The 22,233-nt window shown below is 43.2% G+C and overlaps 1 protein-coding gene across 4 annotated transcripts in view; it reads right to left on the reverse strand.

Moving 5' to 3' along the window:
• The window catches only part of smek1 (SMEK homolog 1, suppressor of mek1 (Dictyostelium)), a 141,172-nt gene that overhangs the window by 45,516 nt on the left and 73,423 nt on the right, over positions 1-22,233 (reverse strand). For all 4 annotated transcript variants that reach the window (XM_072494174.1, XM_072494168.1, XM_072494178.1 and 1 more), the window contains 2 exons: positions 3,935-4,012; positions 2,188-2,304 (listed from right to left, as the gene is read on the reverse strand). In XM_072494174.1, the coding sequence (XP_072350275.1) occupies positions 2,188-2,304; positions 3,935-4,012 (195 nt within the window). The remainder of the gene's footprint in view (positions 1-2,187; positions 2,305-3,934; positions 4,013-22,233) is intronic.

Consider the following 22,233-nt stretch of genomic DNA (forward strand, 5'->3'; position numbering starts at 1 on the left):
TTTACACTCAGGTGGCCATATTTGCGAATACAGAAGGACAAATACAAGTTTATGATTTAACCAAATTTATTGTGAAACACAGTAAAACAGTCATCCCCCCCCCCCCACTTAAATTATCCCAACCAAATAATAATCCCAAGATTCCTAATACTGCCCCAGCTGATAAACTCAATAAACTCAGTCAAGCTACCGGTCCAATTCTCAGTTGTCTCAGGTTCTTAGTCTGCAAAAGTGGGTCTCACACTCTGCTTCCTTCCATCCTCTGCTCTGTCGTCAAATCTTCACTGATACCTTGGCGCTGAGTCTTCACTACTGAGGATTTTGAGAGGTGATCTTTATACCCCACTTTGTGCATTTTCAGAAAGCTCTTTGGCCCTCAGCCAATGAGGTCTTGGGTGGGGGGCCGCAACACCCAATGGAATTGCCGACTGAAACTCTGCAGGACACCAGGAACTCACCCCCAGGGGTTCATCTCCAGGTACATTGTCCACACAAAACCTTATCCCATATAAAGTGATCTAGGTGCCAGAAAGTCTGGCTTGATCTGGGCAATCCACAGCAATCGATCCATTTGAATGGGACTGATTATCTTCCAATGCCTTGTTTGCTGAGCAGGTGCAGACTTGCCCGGGCTGTCTGTCTCTGTCCAGTGCATTAGAACCTGGCTGTTCAAAGTCCCATCAGGCCTGTTTGTGGTTTAAGTAAAAAAAATCCAATTCTTAATTTAAAGTGTCCAATTCTTAATCGGGCTGTTGGCCTTTTCACCACATCTTTGAGTCGAGACCACACTGCATGAAGCAGCCAATCTGGCATTGTTTCTAACTGCAACATAACACAACTCAGTTCAAATTCCTTGCAGCTGTTGTCATATTAAAACCGGATGTCTGTGAAACACTCCTGCATAAATATTACACTTCCACAGACCCTGCCCTATACTAGATTCTGAGAGAATAATGGTCAGGGCGGCAGAGGGAAGATAACCAAAGTGTATAAGCAGCCGGAACAATGATTGCTGGCACTGTTGTTCAGGTCTCCTGCAGCTGTAGTTCCAAAGTCTGTGGCTCTCCTCCGTGCCCAACAGATGCATTCCATGCTATTTCTGGAGTCTGATTGGTTCCTCCGAACACTCATTTCCATAAAACAGACTAAATATACTTGTAGTAGAAGACAGTCCACATTATAAATACTCCTTTACATGTGCGGAGCTCCCACTATCCCCACATATGGTATGGCAATGTTTCATTCATGTTGAGAAAATAGCTCAACTATTTTAAGATGAGGTGCTCTGCATTTGAGAGTTAAAAGAGAACTTTAAATTAGCAACATAAATGGAAGGCATATAATCCATCCCATGTTGCTCTAATTTATGAGAACAACTGTGCTTGCATAGCAAAGTAACACACACCATCAACATTAACATCCTTAGCACACAGCAAACTTCAGATCGGGCGTGTTGTGTGAAATGCTCCTGTCGCTCAGTCTAAATGGATGTAAAAAAATCTTGGATTGTTTTTTTCCTTTTTAAAGTTTTTTACCAATTAAGGGGCAATTTAGCTTGGCCAATCCACCTACCATGTACATCTTGAGCTGTGGGGGTGAGACCCAAGCAGCCACAGGGAGAATGTGCAAACTCCACACGGACAGTGACCCAGGACCAGGATCGAACCTGGATCCTCAGCGGTGAGGTAGCAGTGCGTACCACTGTGCCACCGTGCTTCCCTTAAATCTTGGATCGTTTTTAATTAAAAGTAAACAAGCATTTGGTCAAAGTGGGTGGTGGTCAAAGAAACCATGTCATTTCCTGGTAAAGACTCTTTCTCAATGGGCAACTGCAGCATTGGGGATGGGGATGAGGGAGTCACTGAAAGGGACAATCAGGCAGGATTAAAATTGACTCCTTCAGTCTGATCAAGACTTGGGTGGAAGTGGTGTAATATAATTGGCCTCAGTACTCCTGGACTGGAGGGGGAAAAAGGTAATTAGTCAGGCTTCCTATTGCCATCCACCAACTCCCCCTGAAAACATTTTCAGGTGTGGATGTCAGGTGAGGATAGAGGTTGTCATGGTCAAACGGTTTCCCAATGCCCACCGTGAGGCTGACATGAAACATTTATGAAATACTAGAGGGCTTAGGTTTTGTTTGAAATTGTACCCTCTACAATTTGCATATTTTGATTAACAACTTACCAAAATGACCTCAAGAGCTGGCAGTATACCCATATTTGACAATGTCTTGAAGAAAGAGTCCCTGTTCTGAGGTTGTAAAGTTTGAGAAAACGCACAAAATTCTTTCAGAAAATTCACCTGAAACAAAAGCAAAATTATATTTTGGGGACCAATTAAACCACCAGGCAACATTCATTCCACTCATTCACTCAGCCCAAGGCACTCATTAAGTTTGCTTTGAGCACTACAATCGCAATTCCATTGCTATTAATAATACTCCTTACACACTTCACAAGTGGAAGGACATGGGTTGGTGTCTGGAGTTCCCCATGTGTAGCTTGGGAATCCAAGGGCGGGATTTTCCGCCCAACCTTCCACGTGTTTTGCGGCAGTGGATGCGGCTCGCCATTGACCAGTGGTGGGATCTTCTGGCCTGCCATTGACAACTGGGTTTCCTGTTGAATATACTCCTAGGCTTCGGGAAACTGGAAAAGCGGCGGACGTGCACGCACCACTGGCGGAACTGGAAGATTCCGCTGTCATGAACAACCGGAAAGTTCCAGCCCAAATGTGCCATTCACAGTTCCTGACAAATGAAACCAAAGTGCTTCTCCATAGGACAGGAGAAAGAGCTTTATACTCTGCAGTATACTTTGATTAGGGCCCATTCGCTTATCCTATGTATGCTGGTATTGCCATGCCTCCTAATAGCATCTTCTTCCGTTTGGTTCAACGTCTTCTATATCCAACAGCTGTGCATGCTAGATGAAAGGCTCAGGTAAAAGGAAGCATCAAATCTGCTCAAAGGTTGTATGAGAACATCTGTCAGAAGTCCTCCAAACTACTATTCTTTACAATTTCTATTTTAAACAACTGTGCAAAATAAGAACTCATCTGATTCACTGATGCCCTTCAGGGAAGGAAATTGGCCACCCTTACCTGGTCTGGCCTACATGTGACTCCAGACCCACCAGCAATGTGGTTGACTTAAAAACATTTTTTCCAATTAAGGCAAAATTTTAGAATGATCAATCCATCTAGGCTGCACATCTTTGGGTTGTGGGGATGAGACCTACACAGACACAGGGAGAATGTGCAAACTCCACACAGACCGTGACCCAGAGCCGGGATCGAACCCGGGTCCTCCGCGCAGTGAGGCAACAGTGCTATCCACCGAGCCACCGTACTGCCCATGGTGGACTCTTAAATACCCTCAGGGATAGCCAATGAATGCTGGCCCAGCCAGCAACGCCCAAATCCCATGGATGAATAAATCACATTTAAAAAAACCTTGTTCAGAGTATTCACGTATGTAGGGCTAGATCTTGTGAAACTTCAGATATAGAACAGAGAGTCTCCAATATTAAAAGTACACCGATTAGCAGAAAATAGTTACTTCCAAAGATTGTGTACAGGAACACTGACAGCTGCCTCATGACGCCGAGGACCTGGATTTGTTCCCGCCCCCGAATCTCTGTCCATGTGGAGTTTGCATATTCGCTGTGGCTGTGTGGGTCTCACACCCACAAACCATCCCCACAACCCAAAGATGTGAAAGGTAGGTGGATTGGCCAAGCTAAATTGCCCCTTAGTAAAAAAAAAAAGACATTTAAAAAAAAAAGGAACACTGACAGCTCTGGTCCCATATATTATTCAATCAATTACGTCTTAGCTTTGAAATGCCATCCCAAAATGAAATGTGGCTATGATCAACCCCTGCGCATATCTGCAATGGCACATATTCACTCTCAGACATTCCCACACTTACCAGTTCCTGTCTCTTATCATCATCGGTGGCATCGTCCGTTAACTGTGCAAAAAGTTCTGTTAGGAACTTCTCATCTTCCTGGAAGATTTAAAACAAAAAGTGCAAGATTTCTGACAAAATACAGACAGAAGGCCACCGGTGACCGACTGAACAGGGCTTTTTCTCCTTTACTGTGTGACTAAAACACTTGTTAATACACTAGCACAATAAAAAATAACTCACGACCATAACCAAAGAAGTGAAGGGAAGTAGATTTATACTTTCAAAGCTATAATCTCTGAGAAAAAACAGATGCTTAGCCACTGCCTGCAGGTGCTTCGCCAGTCAGTTGTATTGATTTAAGAAAATCTTAAACCCACTTGAACACAATGGGCATAGCAGCCTGGTGGTCACGGTACTGGTCTATCAACCCTGAGGAAATAAGCTCAAATTGAGTTGAAGTCAATAAATAGTGAATTTGTAGGCAGCCAGCAATAAAAACAACAAATACCTATGAGGGCTGCCAAATTGTTGTCAAAATTGAACTGCTCACCCTTTGCTCTGGCCTGCATAAGACTCCAGTCCCACATTATGCAGTTGACTCAATTTTCTGAGGGCAACGAGGCATGTGCAATAAGGACATTTTGACTAAAGTCAATTCCTATTATCATTTGGATTTGTTTATTGTCACACGTACCGAGGTACAGTGAAAAGTATTTTTCTGCGAGCAGCTCAAACAGATCATTAGTACATGAAAATAAAATAAAAAGAAAATACATTATAGGGCAACAGAAGGTACACAATGTAAATACATAGACACCGGCATTGGATGAAGCATACAGGAGTATAGTATTAATCAGGTCAGTCCATAAGAGGGTCGTTGAGGAGTCTGGTAATTCTCACTGTATGCAGAAAAGACATTTGACAATAACTTCCAACCTGTGAACTCTACCACCTATAAAGAAAAGAGAAGAAGGCACATGGGAACACCTAACCCTTCGTTGCCTTCCAAAGCCATACCAACCCGACTTGGAAAATTATAGCTATTCATTCATTGTCACTCGGCCAAAATTCTGGAACCCTACCTAAAACAGCACTATGGGTGTTCCTTCACTGTACGGACTTCAGCAGTTCAAGGTGGTGGCTGGCCAGCAGTTCCTTGAGCACAATTCGGGAGAGGCAATAAACACTGGCTTTGCCAGCGACACCCATATCTCATGAATGAATGAATTACACACATCTGTTAAGATGGATTTATTACTGATAACAATTAGTCTGGTTTGGCCTCGCCTGAAAATTAAGATATATTGAGGGCTTAAAATAAAAATAAATAGCCTAGTTGTGCAAACATTGTTGCAATATAAAATTGCTGTCCAAACTTGCATTTGCTTATGATGTCAGCAATAATTTGTAAGAGTTGGTGCTGTGAAGTTAGACCAAGATACCAATTCTGGCACAGCACATTGCAAGAAAGGGCTAGGAGGCATTTGGCAGAGACGGAGAAGACAGTGGATATGGTTATATTGCAGAGTTAAATCGTGCAATGAGGATAGCCAGTGATATTTTTATTACACCTCCTATTTTTCACCACCACTAAAAACTATTTGGCAGAACCGGACTTAAGAACATTCAGCATTTTAATTGAAAAAAAGTAGCCACTTTTATACAAAAAAAGTATAAAAACTAGTAGTGTTATTACTAGGATTTAAAAAAACTTTGCAAAATGCTCAAATTATGTCCATTTGACATGCAAAAACACTCAGGAGTACCATGATTGATTTTCATTTCCTGTATCGAGAGAACACAATCTGAGCTGTACAGAATAGGCTACATTACGGGTGGCTACAGGTATGTCAAGTTATTGGTAATCATGGCAATTGAAGATGATAATTACTGAATGACTTTCGTTCACATAGCACACCATCCAAAACATTTTAAAGTTCTTCACATAGCACTCTATTCTGAAGTGCAATGGCTGTAACAGCTATTTTTCATACAGCAAGTTGAATGACCAGATAATCTGTTTACTGGCACCACTGTCTGAGGAGGAAATGTCAGTTTGGACTCTGGGAAATGTCCCTCCTTCTTTTAGAAAGTGTTATTTGTCAAATAAGTGTTTTCTCTAAAGGAAAAGAGTTGAGCAGTTATTGCTGATCATTCACCAACTATTTTCAGTCAACTCAGATGATTGAGCAAAGTTAAATCACAATATCAGAATACAGTTTGAGAGCATCTGATAAGTCAAAATAAGTTAATCTAGCCTTGTGCATACCATCGGTGAAGTCATAGCTAGAATATGGATATGTTGGAGATACAGAGAAGAGCAACAAGGTTAATTTAAAATAATTAAGTTACACATTACCGTCAATCGAAACATCTTAAAAGCACTTCACTGGATTGAGTATGAAGATGGTGACATAGGCAAAAATCATCCTGAAATGTTAACTTGATTTCTATCTCCAGAGATGCTGCCAGATTTGTTGAATATTTTTCAGTTTTTATTTCATATTTCCAGTATTTGCAGCATTTTGCTTTAGCATCTATTTTGGAGTTTCTTTTAACCAGGAAAGGCCAAAGCCAAACCATTAGTGAATGTTCCTCATCTTAAAACTTCTTTTGACATGACTTCTGGAATAATTGGATTTCTATTAAAACCAGGGCCCCAATGTTGCACTAACAACTATCTCATAAGCCACAGAAAATTGTAAATTCTATCTCTTTAAAAACAAAAAGCGAGGCGTGAATTAGCATATGCAAATTCTGCATATGCTATCAAATATTTATTAATATAATTACAAAAATTATGTTCCATTAGCTATGTAATTTTGTCAATCCTGAAATAATTGAGGAAAAGTAATTTTCCAAAGGTCAGGAATGAGCTAGCAAAAGTAGTTTATTACTGGAATCTGCTAAGGGCCTGCCAATTTTGTTAATGAGCTGGCATCACAAAAGCTTTACAATCCTCTTCAACTTGGTCGAAGTTATTTTTAAGCTACTGAAATCATACACGAATGCACAAGCAATGTAGTGCATACATCATAACTCGTGAAATCTTAAACACCACTCTTTCTAGTAGGTCAAGACTTGCAGTTTTACCACAAATAGAAAACTTTCAAATGTCTTAAAGTGAAAATGCAAAAACTCTGGAAATGCCTTCTACTGGATTTTCTCCCCTGCATTGAAATTAGGACTCTCATCCCCAACACTTCAAAACCCATGGAATACCTTCCCTTCCCACAAGCTCAGTGCCCATCATCGAACCACTAAAGCACAAATTTATCTTTTAACCTTTGAGGTGTCTGGTATTATGGACCCTCGCCTTTACTTCAATATTGTTCAATATTATATAAACGGCAGGATAAAAGCACAGATTATTTCAGAAGCTTTCAAATGTATGCTGGTAATTAACCAACTTTCACAACATACCTTATATTGCACCAACAGGTTCTGGGCTCTGTCCACAACACATTTACATAATTACTCTAGTCCGCATAAAGAATACCTATAAAGCAGATTCTTGAACAGTAATCAACTATCATTCATGAGCTGCAGGAAATTGGAGATTATGTGAGGAATTTTACTGCAGCAATTGTGCTGCATCGTGACATCATGCAGACTCACTGGCACTTTCTCATCTTCAACATCATAAACTAAATTATATAGAATACATTAGGACCCAGTAAATGCTCCAATACATCTTTTAAAATAATTTACTTTCAGCTAATGAGAAGACATTCAATGAAAGACAAGATTTTGTTCCTAACATATTATTTGGTGCAGTCATTTGAATAGAGTGTTCTCCATTATATCAATTCAACAATTGATGCCAGTTAACCATCTGAAAGATATTAGCAACCTACTCATTGCAAACTAAAAGTCTTCATGATTTTCATCTCAAGTATATTGTTTTGAAAGGATGTGCATCATTTAAACCCCTGTACCAAGTATTATTTTTTATTAAAAATACAATTTGCGAAGAACTTGTTCAAGCGTCTCATCTTGAATTCATATACTGTACAGACTAGTTTCCATTTCGAACCAGTATCATTTTGTTCTAATTAGCAGCGAGTCTAATTTAAATAATTCAAAATGACCTTTGTTGCAACAATTAAAGAAAGAAAAAAAAACCCTCACGTCCTCAAAGCTCCTCATGTTCAATAAAATACTTTTGAAGTGTTAGTACTTTTGTTATACTGGCAAACACAGCAGCTTATTTTTACACTCAAAGATCTCACAAAAAACAATGAGATAAATGTCAGTTCATTGGTTTCAGTAGTGTGGGCTGCAAGGTAAATGACAAAAGGACACAGTGAATTCCCCTGCTCTTCTAATACTGCCATAGACCTTTTCCTTCCATCTGAACATGCATGATATTGATCAAAAAGATGGCATTTCCAACATTGCAGCACTCAATTGCACTGTACGGATTTGATTTTGATTTGATAAGGTGCTGCACAGAAGGTTAATACACAGGGTGAGATTACATGAGCTTAAGGGTAATTTATTAGCTTGGATAGAAAGACTGGCTAACCAACAGAAGGCAGAGAATTGGGATTAATGCGTCTTTTTCTGGTCTGCAAGATGTAACTAGTGGGGTGCCACAGGGTTCTGTCCTCATTCCCCAACTATTTACAATCTACATTAATAACTTGGATTTAGGGATAGAAGGTACCAAAGTCAAATTTGCAGCTAACATTAAAATTGGTGGGTTAGCAAGTTGCAGAAATTTGCAAATGGATATAAATAGAAGTGGGCCAAAATTTGGCAGATGGAGTTTAACGTGATTAAGTATGAGGTTATCCATTTTGGTCAGAAAAATGGAAGGGCAGCGTTTTATCTAAATGGAGAAACTTCAGAATGCTTCGGTGCAGAGGGGTCTGGGTGCCTTTGTACATGATTCGCAGAAAACTAGCATGCACTGTACAGTAGGTAATAAGAATGGCAAATGGAATTTTGATCTTTATAGCTAAAGGAATAGAGTTCAGTCCCAAGATTTTCCCACCATTTAATGCAATTATGGCTGATATGTGACCTAACTCATATACCTGTCTTTGACCCATATCCCTCAATAGCTTTGCTTAACAAAAAAACTATCTATCCCTGATTTTAAATTAACGGATCTAGCTTCAACTGCTGTTTTTGGGAGAGTTCTCCAAACCTCTACCACCCTTTGCATGAAGAAGTTCTTCCTAACACATCTCCTGAACAGTCTCGCCCTAATTTCTAGTCTAGGCCCCCCTAGTTTCAGAATTTCCGACCAGTGGAAATAAATTTAGAGTACCCAATTCATTTTTCCAATTAAGGGGCAATTTAGCGTGTTCAATCCACCTACCTTGCACATTTTGTGTGTTGTGGGGGCGAAACCCACGCAAACATGGGGAGAATGTGCAAACTCCACACGGACAGTGACCCAGAGCCGGGATTGAACCTGGAACCTCGACGGAGTGAGACTGCAGTGCTAACCACTGTGCCGTCCCTCCCAGTGGAAATAGTTGATCTTTATCTACCCTGTCTTTACCTGTTAATATCTTGACTACTTCGATCTGATCACCCCTTAACCTTCTAAATTCTAACAAAAACAGGTCTATTTTGAGTAATCTCTCCTTGTAATTCAACCCCTGCAAATCCAGGTATCATTTTAGTAAACCTACGTTGCACTCCCTCCAAGGACAAAATATCCTTCCTAAGGTGTGGTGCCAGGACTGCTCACAGTGACCCCAAGTGGGTTGAACCAACGTTTTGTGCAGCTGCATTACCCTCGTGTCTTTATTATTCAATCCTCTAGACATAAAGGCTGGCATCCCATTCGCCTTTTTGATTATTTTCTGCACTTGTTCCTGGCATTTTAAGGACCATTACACCTAAACCCCCAAGTCTCTTTGCACATCCACTTTACCTAACCACTTAGAAAGTACACTGCTCCATTGTTTTTTGGTCCAAAATTGATAACCTCACACTTGCTTACATTAAACTCCATCTGCAACAATTTTTCCCATTCACCTAGTCTGACGATATCTCCATGTAAATTTAAGAGGGCGGCATGTGGTGCAGTGATTAGCATTGGGACTGCGGCGCTGAGGACCCGGGGTCGAATCCCAGCCCTGGGTTACTATCTTCAGTGAGCCAGAGAAGACACAGCCAGAGTGAGACAGCAAAGAGTGAGTTTGGGGATTTGAATCTAGGTGGGAATTCGAAGCTGGGTGGGGAGGAAGTGCTTTTTATCCCTGGTAAGTGACTGGTAAGCAGTTCTTCGGTTTTCTTTTCATTGTTATATTTATTTATTTTTTCTTTGTTGTTTTTTTTCTTTTTGGAAATTGTAGTTGTTGAAGTTAACCGAGGGTTTAAGACATGGCAGGAGATCTCAGACCCGTGTCATGCTCCTCGTGTGCGATGTGGGAGCTCAGGGACACGTCCACGGTCCCTGGCTCCTTCACGTGCAAGTGTGTCCCGTTGCAGCTCCCGTTAGACCGCTTGAAGGCTCTGGAGCTGTGGATGGACTCACTTTGCAACTTCCACGATGCTGAGGACGTCGTGGATAGCACGTTCAGCGAATTGGTCACACCGCAGATGAAAGGTACTGAGGGAGATAGAAAATGGGTGACCAAAAGACAGAGCAAGAGTAGGAAGGCAGTGTAGGTGTCCCCTGTGGTCATCTCCCTGCAAAACAGATATACCGCTTTGGATACTGTTGAGGGAGATGGCTCACCAGAGGAAGGCAGCAGCAGCCAGGTTCATGGCACCGTGGCTGGCTCTGCTGCGCAGCTGGGCAGGAAGAAGAATGGCAGGGCTATAGTGATAGGGGACTCGATCGTAAGGGGAATAGACAGGCGGTTCTGCGGACTCAATTGAGACTCCAGGATGGTATGTTGGTGCAAGGGTCAAGGATGTCTCGGAGCGGCTGGAGAACATTCTGGGGGGGGGGGGGGGAAGAGAACAGCCAACTGCCGTGGTGCACATAGGCACCAACGATATAGGTTAAAAAAAAACGGGCCGAGGCCCTACAAGCTGAATTCGGAGTTAGGAGTTAAACTAAAAAGTAGGACCTCAAAGGTAGTAATCTCAGGATTGCTACCAGTGCCACGAGCTAGTCAGAGTAGGAATGTCAGGATAGATAGGATGAATGCGTGGCTCGAGAGATGGTGCAAGAGGGAGGGATTCAAATTCCTGGGGCATTGGAACCGATTCTGGGGGAGGTGGTGTTTCCTGGGGCTGTGGGGGGAGAGTTTAAACTAATGTGGCAGGGGGATGGGAACTGATGCAGGGAGTTGGAAGGTAGTAAAACAGGGACAGAAACAAAAGGCAGTAAGGGGGAAAGTGTAAGGCATAGTCTTAGTCAAAAAGAGAAGTCAGAGTCTAAAAATCAAAAAGGGCAACAATACAAGGTACAGTGACTGAGGGGAACTTAGTGAATAGGACCAGGAAGACTAAAAGGAATAAAACGGGAAGTAAAAACATTAATGGTAAGCAACGCGGCAGGTTGTTACATGAAGATATGGGTTCAACGACAGGGACAATTAGGAGAAATGTTAAGAGGAAATATAACTTAGGAGAGGTTACTGAGCGAGGGGTTAAGATTCGGAACAGACGTAAAAAAATCCAACATAAGTGTACTTTACCTGAATGCTTGTAATATTCGGAATAAGGTAAATGGCGCAAATCATCATGAATGACTATGATTTAGTGGCCATTACTGAAACATGGTTAAAGGATGGTCACGACTGGGAGTTAAATATCCGAGGGTATCAAACTATTCGGAAGGACAGAGTGGATGGTAAGGGAGGTGGTGTAGCTCTGTTATTTAAGGATGACATCCGGGCAATAGTAAGGGATGATATTGGTGCTATGGAGGACAAGGTTGAATCAATTTGGGTGGAAATCAGGAATAGTAAGGTGAAAACGTCACTGATAGGAGTAGTCTATAGGCCACCAAATAGTAACATTATGGTGGGACAGGCAATAAACAAAGAAATAACTGATGCATGTAGAAATGGTACAGCAGTTATCATGGGGGATTTTAATCTACATGTCGATTGGTTTAACCAAGTCGGTCAAGGCAGCCTTGAGGAGGAGTTTATAGAATGCATCTGCGATAGTTTCCTAGAACAGTATGTAATGGAACCTACGAGGGAACAAGCGGTCCTAGATCTGGTCCTGTGTAATGAGACAGGATTGATTCAGGATCTCATGTTAGGGATCCTCTTGGAAGGAGCGATCACAATATGGTGGAATTTAAAATACAGATGGAGGGTGAGAAGGTAAAATCAAACACTAGTGTTTTGTGCTTAAACAAAGGAGATTGCAATGGGATGAGAGAACTAGCTAAGGTAGACTGGGAGCAAAGACTTCATGGTGAAACAGTTGAGGAATAGTGGAGAACCTTCCAAGATATTTTTCACATTGCTCAGCAAAGGTTTATACCAACAAAAAGGAAGGACGGTAGAAAGAGGGAAAATCGACCGTGGATATCTAAGGAAATAAGGGAGAGTATCAAATTGAAGAAAAAAGCATACAAAGTAGCAAAGATTAGTGGGAGACTAGAGGACTGGGAAATCTTTAGGGGGCAACAGATAGCTACTAAAAAAGCTATAAAGAAGAGTAAGATAGATTATGAGAGTAAACTTGCTCAGAATATAAAAACAGATAATAAAAGTTTCTACAAATATATAAAACAAAAAAAAGAGTGGCAAGGTAAATATTGGTCCTTTAGAGGGTGAGAAGGGAGATTTAATAATGGGAGAGGTGGAAATGGCCGAGGAACTGAACAGGTTTTTTGGGTCGGTCTTCACAGTGGAAAACAATAACATACCAGTGACTGATGGAAATGAGGCTATGATAGGTGAGGATCTTGAGATGATTGTTATCACTATGGAGGTAGTGATGGGCAAGCTAATGGGGCTAAAGGTAGACAAGTTTCCTGGCCCTGATGGAATGCATCCCAGAATGCTAAAAGAGATGGCTAGGGAGATTGCAAATGCACTAGTTATAATTTACCAAAATTCACTAGACTCTGGGGTGGTCCCGGCGGATTGGAAATTAGCAAATGTGACACCAATGTTTAAAAAAGGAGGTAGGCAGAAAGCGGGTAATTATAGGCCAGTGAGCTTAACTTCGGTAGTAGGGAAGATGCTGGAATCTATCATCAAGGAAGAAATAGCGAGGCCTCTGGATGGAAATTGTCCCATTGGGCAGACGCAGCATGGGTTCATAAAGGGCAGGTCGTGCCTAACTAATTTAGTGGAATTTTTTGAGGACATTACCAGTGTGGTAGATAACGGGGAGTCAATGGATGTGGTATATCTGGATTTCCAGAAAGCCTTTGACAAGGTGCCACACAAAAGGTTGCTGCATAAGATAAAGATGCATGGCATTAAGGGGAAAGTAGTAGCATAGATAGAGGATTGGTTAATTAATGGAAAGCAAAGAGTGGGGATTAATGGGTGTTTCTCTGGTTGGCAATCAGTAGCTAGTGATGTCCCTCAGGGATCAGTGTTGGGCCCACAACTGTTCACAATTTACATAGATGATTGAGTTGGGGACCAAGGGCAATGTGTCCAAGTTTGCAGACGACACTAAGATAAGTGGTAAAGCAAAAAGTGAAGAGGATACTGGAAGTCTGCAGAGGGATTTGGATAGGTTAAGTGAATGGGCTAGGGTCTGGCAGATGGAATACAATGTTGACAAATGTGAGGTTATCCATTTTGGTAGGAATAACAGCAAAAGGGATTATTATTTAAATGATAAAATATTAAAACATGCTGCTGTGCAGAGAGACCTGGGTGTGCTCGTGCATGAGTCACAAAAAGTTGGTTTACAGGTGCAACAGCTGATCAAGGAGGCAAATGGAATTTTGTCCTTCATTGCTCGAGGGATGGAGTTTAAGACTAGGGAGGTTATGCTGCATTTTATAAGGTGTTAGTGAGGCCACGCCTGGAGTATTGTGTTCAGTTTTGGTCTCCTTACTTGAGAAAGGACGTACTGGCACTGGAGGGTGTGCAGAGGAGATTCACTAGGTTAATCCCAGAGCTGAAGGGGTTGGATTACGAGGAGAGGTTGAGTAGACTGGGACTGTACTCGTTGGAATTTAGAAGGATGAGGGGGGATCTTATAGAAACATATAAAATTATGAAGGGAATAGATAGGATAGATTGTTTGCAGGCAGGTTGTTTCCACTGGCGGGTGAAAGCAGAACTAGGGGGCATAGCCTCAAAATAAGGGGAAGTAGATTTAGGACTGAGTTTAGGAGGAACTTCTTCACCCAAAGGGTTGTGAATCTATGGAATTCCTTGCCCAGTGAAGCAGTAGAGGCTCCTTCATTAAATGTTTTTAAGATAAAGACAGATAGTCTTTTGAAGAATAAAGGGATTAAGGGTTATGGTGTTTGGGCCGGAAAGTGGAGCTGAGTCCACAAAAGATCAGCCGTGATCTCATTGAATGGTGGAGCAGGCTCGAGGGGCTAGATGGCCTACTCCTGCCCCTAGTTCTTATGTTCTTATGCTATCACCTAGACTTTTTACAATGCCACCCAACCTTGAATAATCCACAAATTTGGATATATGACTTTCTATGCCATCTTCTAAGTCATTAATGAATGTGAATAATTGAGGCCCCAACACAGTGGTATATCACTAGTAACCTCCTGCCAATTAGAGTAATTGCCCATTATTCCCATATAAAATTAGCGAGGAGTTGTTGCAACTGTACAAGGCATTGGTGAGGCTGCACCCGGAGTAGTGTGTGTAGTTTGGTCTCCTTATTTGTGGAGGGATGTAATTGCATTAGAGGCAGTTCAGAGGAGGTTCACTGGATTGATTCCAGAAATGAGGGGCTTGTCTTATGAAGAGAGATTGGGGAGTTAAGGCCTATACTCTCTCGAGTTTAGAAGAATGAAAGGAGATCTAATTTGAGTTATTTAAGATGATAAAAGGTATTAACAAAGTAGATGTAGAGTGGATGCTTCCTCTTGTGGGGCAGTTTAGAATGAGAGGTCAAGAGAGGAGGAGAAATTACTTCTCTCAAAGGGTCATGAATCCTTGGAACTCACTTCCCCAGGGTAAAGGTGGATGGCGGGACATTGAGTAAATTTGAGGAGATTGACAGATTTTAAATTAGTAATTAGGGTTGAAGTGCTATGGAGAATGGGCAGGAAAGTGGAGTTGAGGCCAAGATGAGATCGTATCGAATGGGGGAGGGGGCACAGGCTCGAGGGGCTGAATTGCGTAATCCTGTTCCTGGTTCTCAGGTTGACTTTGGACTAGTTAATGAAACATGTATGAGTTGCATATTGCACAGCATAGCAGCCAGTGCTTAATTATATACTGGATCTGTAGAGACCCTAGTCAATTTTATGTTTGTATATTTTGCACTGTTAGTCCGAGAACTGGTAACTCTTTAATTCTAACGGTTGATGACGCACTAAAATGTAGAATTCAACATCTAGTTATTGTAAAACCTGGCACACTGGCCCAGCAGTATATAAATCACAAGACTGGGCAATTCACTGGAAAAACAAAGCTCAAAAATCAAGAGAAAACCTGTATGTTCAAATTGTGGAGGATGGTACTTTCAATTTTATGGAATATATTTAAATTCAGCAAAACGGCGGTTGTTGTGATGACAAAGGATGGCAATCTGGATTGATTTTACTGCCTTTACATTTGCTTTAAACACTAGATGGACAGTTGTACTGCCCAACTTCAGCCACAAAAGGATAGATCAGCTAATTGTGCAGACCAGAGGTCAACCTTCCTACATCTACTCACTGGATAAGCCTAGCGAACCACCAGGGCTCCATCTCCACAATTTAACTGTTTAACTTTATGTTCTGATCCCAAACGCAGCTTGACCATTTGTTCCACAGTGCTGAAATACTCACAAATCACCCTGATATTTTCTGCATCTGTACTAATCCCCTGCTTCTCAACCCACCAAGTACAGGCAAGAGGCCACTTCAGCTGATTAACCCCTAAACAAGTTCTTGACGAGTTGGTCTTCAGGTCCTTGAAAGCTTGATAATTTCAGTTCAGTGTAAAAGCAAAGCCCTTACAATTCACAAATAATGCAGACTCTGGCTATCACACAATAAGTAACAACGTACAGGTTGCAACATGTGTTGTGTTGTAAAATTCTACAGTAAGACATTAAAAAATAGTTGCTAAATGTCTGTGAAAACAACGTACATTTTTACTGCATCTTTTATCACACTATAGTGCCAAAGGCACTTTCTATAATCCAGCAGTCGAAAATCAACACTGAGCTAGAGGTTTCATGGGAGCTCTTAAAAGTGATCAGGTGTGAGAAGGAAATTCCAGAGCTTAAAACCCAAAGGTAGAACTGCCAATGGTTGGGAAAAGAAACAGAGTGGGGTTGAAGTATGTGTCGAACTAAAGCCAATGGTTTCCTCCTAGGGTTTAGGACTGGCAAAGCTGGTGGTGAGGAGGGCTGGCTTCATGACTAGGTTTTAACAGGGGTATGAGAAATGTTAAGTGGAAGACTGTGAGCCAATATAGATCAGTACAGACAGGCGTGAAATGAGAGTGTGACAGAATGAGGAGCATGTGTTGCAGATGATCTAAACGTAATGGAAGCTGCGGCATGGTGTAGCCACCTAAAATGACTGATTCCCGATTAATTTGGCCAAAATCCGATGTAAAATGGCTAACCGAAAAGGCTGATGGGCAAAGCAGCCAACAGGGCACAAACGGACAGCTGCAGACAGAACAGCGTATTCGGCTCTGGGGAAGTCGGCCCAGATCAATACCTGCAACCATTAGCAGCACATCAACCAAGCCATCTGCAGTTTAATCGGCGATCACTGGGAACAATTGCAACAAATTCGCAATTGAAAGCCGATCCAGACCTCTCGGCGCCAGCAGTGGCCAAGACAAAGAAAGGTGAATGACCACCCCCCGATCAAGGAATCGCCCCATTATTGGAGCATATCGAACCCAGTGATTGGGACCAAGTCCAATCACTTGGGACCAGGGTCAAGGTCCGCCCCGAGAGGTGGGAAGCCCCTGGGGACTATAAAGATAGGGGCCAAGTCCAGATCGACCCTTCTCTCCCTTCTTCTCCTGCTCGCAACCTTCGCAAGAACCATCGACAAGAAACCGTAACTTTGACTCCAGCGATCGCTACCCGATAGAGACTCCTAGCCATCGACCTGTATCAGCCTTTGAATCCCGCAGGCCAGACCCAATTCGATAAGCCATTCGTTTCCCTGACCTGGTGGGCCATTCCCAAAGTTAAGTATTGGCCTGTAGTGGTAGGTAGTAGTCTAGAAAGTAGGATTATTGTATAAGTATTTATTGCTGTATATAATAAATGATCGTTGATTTAACATTTACTAAGCGGTGTGCTGTCTTATTAATCATAACTAGAGCTTGAACCACGTGGCGGTATCAGAAAGATACCTGGCGACTCGTGAGCAAAGGTGACAGAATTAGAGCTAATAAAACTAAGGCTAATAAGAGCAACAATGGGATGCCGACCAGGAGAGTATTGGAAACGTTGTTTTTGGAGGTAACAATTCAGCAGCCGATGGATTGAGGCAGAGGTGGACCAGATGTGTCATAGAGGTGAAAATAGATAATGCTTGAGATAGAGGTGGAGGTTGTTAAGCAGAATGTTGGTCTTACGTTAAAGTAAAGCAATCTTCCCAATTTGAGGCAGACATACAGAAATAAAATCAGTTACAAGGGAAAATAATTTTTCGTGTTTCCGGATCAGTAAAACAATTTGCTGCCAATCTCCATTTTGGATGCAGGCTCGGTTTAAGCACCTAGCTGGCAGACTGTTTCACTGATACGGAGATCCTTGCAAGAAGTTATTGTTTCCTATTATATATTACAGGTACAGTATCTTAAAACTGGTTACGCAGGACCGAATCCGTGCCGCAGTTTGGACCTTGCCGGCTTTCATACAAAGGTTCGGAGACATTCACAGCACCTCTAATGTAATCAGATAAAGATTGGCAGTGATCAAGTCCATCTATGTGTTGTTCCACAGGGATCAGTGCTGGGACCTTTGCTCTTTGTAGTATATATAAATGATTTGGAGGAAAACGTAACTGGTCTGATCAGTAACTTTGCAGACGACACAAAGGTTGGTGGAATTGCGGATAGCGATGAGGACTGTCTGAGGATACAGCAGGATTTAGATTGTCTGGAGACTTGGGCGGAGAGATGGCAGATGGAGTTTAATCCGGACAAATGTGAGGTAATGCATTTTGGAAGGGCTAATGCAGGTAGGGAATATACAGTGAATGGTAGAACCCTCAAGAGTATTGAAAGTCAAAGAGATCTAGGAGTACAGGTCCACAGGTCATTGAAAGGGGCAACACAGGTGGAGAAGGTAGTCAAGAAGGCATACGGCATGCTTGCCTTCATTGGCCGGGGCATTGAGTATAAGAATTGGCAGGTCATGTTGCAGCTGTATAGAACCTTAGTTAGGCCACACTTGGAGTATAGTGTTCAATTCTGGTCGCCACACTACCAGAAGGATGTGGAGGCTTTAGAGAGGGTGCAGAAGAGATTTACCAGAATGTTGCCTGGTATGGAGGGCATAAGCTATGAGGAGCGATTGAATAAACTCGGTTTGTTCTCACTGGAACGAAGGAGGTTGAGGGGCGACCTGATAGAGGTATACAAAATTATGAGGGGCATAGACAGAGTGGATAGTCAGAGGCTTTTCCCCAGGGTAGAGGGGTCAATTACTAGGGGGCATAGGTTTAAGGTGAGAGGGGCAAGGTTTAGAGTAGATGTACAAGGCAAGTTTTTTACGCAGAGGGTAGTGGGTGCCTGGAACTCACTACCGGAGGAGGTAGTGGAAGCAGGGACGATAGGGACATTTAAGGGGCATCTTGACAAATATATGAATAGGATGGGAATAGAAGGATACGGACCCAGGAAGTGTAGAAGATTGTAGTTTAGTCGGGCAGTATGGTCGGCACGGGCTTGGAGGGCTGAAGGGCCTGTTCCTGTGCTGTACATTTCTTTGTTCTTTGTTCTATGTCAGCCAAACTGAAGAGAGATAGTGCTTTGGTAACTTAAAAACTGTGTTCACTTCAGACCACTGGAGAAACCTTTGAGATGGAAGTCATACAGAGAAGTGCAACTCCCCGACTTTTCCGAGCTGCGTCAAGTGGGGTCAAGAGTCACTGTCAACCCAAGAGCTCAGGAAACAACAGGTGCACAAAGTTGATAAATATACCGCACAGATGTTGCTCAACAAGCCAGTAGGTTTTTTCACTCATTCAATAGTACTCAAAACCCTTGTGTGGCTCACTTTAAAATAAAAGCGGTTTTCAGATAGTTAGATTTGAGGTACCGTACCTGTATATATCACACATGTATATATACACAAATTGATGCCTCTAGTTCTGCTCTTCCCACAAGTGGAAACATTCTCTGCGCCAACTCTATCAAAATCTTTCATAAGTTTGAAGACTGGGTCACTCCTTGACCTTCTTCAAGAGAAGCAACCCACCATCCTTTCCCGATAGCTATAACCTCAGCTCTGGTATCATCCTTGTAAATCTTATTAGCATCCTCTCCTGTTCCCAAATCATTTTTTCGAACATGGCAACCAGAACTGCACACAGTACTCCAACTGCGGCCGAACTAAGATGCTATACGAGCCTCGGCATTTCAGTATTATCCCTCCTGCCTATTGTTTTTTTTTATTAAATATTTTATTGAAAATTTTTGGTCAACCAACACAGTACATTGTGCATCCTTTACACAATATTATAACAACACAAATAACAATGACCTATTTTATAAACAAAAAATGAATAAATAATAAATAACAAAAATGAAAACTACCCCTAATTGGCAACTGCCTTGTCACAAGTAACACTCTCCAAAAATATAATTTAACAGTCCAATATATAATTATCTGTAGCAACGACCTATACATACTATACAGTATATATTAACAACCCTGAGAGTCCTTCTGGTTCCTCCCCCCCCCCCCTCCCCCGATCCTGGGCTGCTGCTGCTGCCTTCTTTTTCCCATTCCATCTATCTTTCTGCGAGGTATTCGACGAACGGTTGCCACCGCCTGGTGAACCCTTGAGCCGACCCCCTTAGGACGAACTTAATCCGCTCTAGCTTTATAAACCCCGCCATGTCATTTATCCAGGTCTCCACCCCCGGGGGCTTGGCTTCTTTCCACATTAGCAATATCCTGCGCCGGGCTACTAGGGACGCTAAGGCCAAAACATCGGCCTCTCTCGCCTCCTGCACTCCCGGCTCTTGTGCAACCCCAAATATAGCCAACCCCCAGCTTGGTTCGACCCGGACTCCTACTACTTTTGAAAGCACCTTTGTCACCCCCATCCAAAACATATGGGTATGATTCGCTGGGCTTCTCGAGCACCTCGCACACCTATCCTCCACCCCAAAAAATGTACTGAGCCGTGCTCCAGTCATATGCGCCCTGTGTAATACCTTAAACTGAATCAGGCTTAGCCTGGCACACGAGGACGACGAGTTTACCCTGCTTCGGGCATCTGCCCACAGCCCCTCCTCGATCTCCTCCCCCAGCTCTTCTTCCCATTTCCCTTTTAGTTCATCTACCATAGTCTCCCCTTCGTCCCTCATTTCCCTATATATATCTGACACCTTACCATCCCCCACCCATGTCTTTGAGATCACTCTGTCCTGCACCTCTTGTGTCGGGAGCTGCGGGAATTCCCTCACCTGTTGCCTCGCAAAAGCCCTCCGTTGCATATACCTGAATGCATTCCCTTGGGGCAACCCATATTTCTCGGTCAGCGCTCCCAGACTCGCGAACTTCCCATCCACAAACAGATCTTCCAGTTGCGTTATTCCTGCTCTTTGCCACATTCCATATCCCCCATCCATTCCCCCCGGGGCAAACCTATGATTGTTTCTTATCGGGGACCCCCCCCAAGGCTCCAGTCTTTCCCCTATGCCGTCTCCACTGTCCCCAAATCTTCAGTGTAGCCACCACCACCGGGCTTGTGGTGTAGTTCCTCGGTGAGAACGGCAATGGGGCTGTCACCATAGCCTGTAGGCTAGTCCCCCTACAGGACGCCCTCTCTAATCTCTTCCACGCCGCTCCCTCCTCCTCTCCCATCCACTTACTCACCATTGAAATATTAGCGGCCCAATAATACTCACTTAGGCTCGGTAGTGCCAGCCCCCCCCTATCCCTGCTACGCTGTAAGAATCCCTTCCTCACTCTCGGGGTCTTCCCGGCCCACACAAAACCCATGATGCTCTTTTCAATCCTTTTAAAAAAAGCCTTCGTGATCACCACCGGGAGGCACTGAAACACAGAGGAATCTCGGGAGGACCACCATCTGAACCGCCTGCACCCTCCCTGCCAGTGACAGGGATACCATATCCCATCTCTTGAAATCCTCCTCCATCTGTTCCACCAACCGCGTTAAATTTAACCTATGCAATGTGCCCCAATTCTTAGCTATCTGGATCCCCAGTTAACGAAAGTCCCTTGTTACCTTCCTCAACGGTAGGTCCTCTATTTCTCTACTCTGCTCCCCTGGATGCACCACAAACAACTCACTTTTCCCCATGTTCAATTTATACCCTGAAAAATCCCCGAACTCCCCAAGTATCCGCATTATTTCTGGCATCCCCTCCGCCGGGTCCGCCACGTATAGTAGCAAATCGTCTGCATTGTAGCGGGTCCTTTTCCTTCTTTAAGAGAAGCGATATCGTTGCTTCAGACAGAGTCGGGGGCAGTTGTCCCCTTTCCTTTGCCTCATTAAAGGTCCTCGTCAGTACCGGGGCGAGCAAGTCCACATATTTTCTATAGAATTCGACTGGGAATCCATCCGGTCCCGGGGCCTTTCCCGCCTGCATGCTCCTAATTCCTTTCACCACTTCTTCTACCTCGATCTGTGCTCCCAGTCCCACCCTTTCCTGCTCTTCCACCTTGGGAAATTCCAGCCGATCCAAGAAGCCCATCATTCTCTCCCTCCCATCCGGGGGTTGAGCTTCATATAATTTTTTATAAAATGTCTTGAACACTCCATTCACTCTCTCCGCTCCCCGCTCCATCTCTCCTTCCTCATTCCCCCTATTTCCCTCGCTGCTCCCCTTTTCCTCAATTGGTGTGCCAGCAACCTGCTCGCCTTCTCCCCATATTCGTACTGTACACCCTGTGCCTTCCTCCATTGTGCCTCTGCAGTGCCTGTAGTCAGCAAGTCAAATTCTACATGTAGCCTTTGCCTTTCCCTGTACAGTCCCTCCTCCGGTGCTTCCGCATATTGTCTGTCCACCCTCAAAAGTTCTTGCAGCAACCGCTCCCGTTCCTTGCTCTCCTGCTTCCCT

Source organism: Scyliorhinus torazame, chromosome 2, assembly GCF_047496885.1.
Source record: "Scyliorhinus torazame isolate Kashiwa2021f chromosome 2, sScyTor2.1, whole genome shotgun sequence".
NCBI classification, from domain to species: Eukaryota; Metazoa; Chordata; class Chondrichthyes; order Carcharhiniformes; family Scyliorhinidae; genus Scyliorhinus; species Scyliorhinus torazame.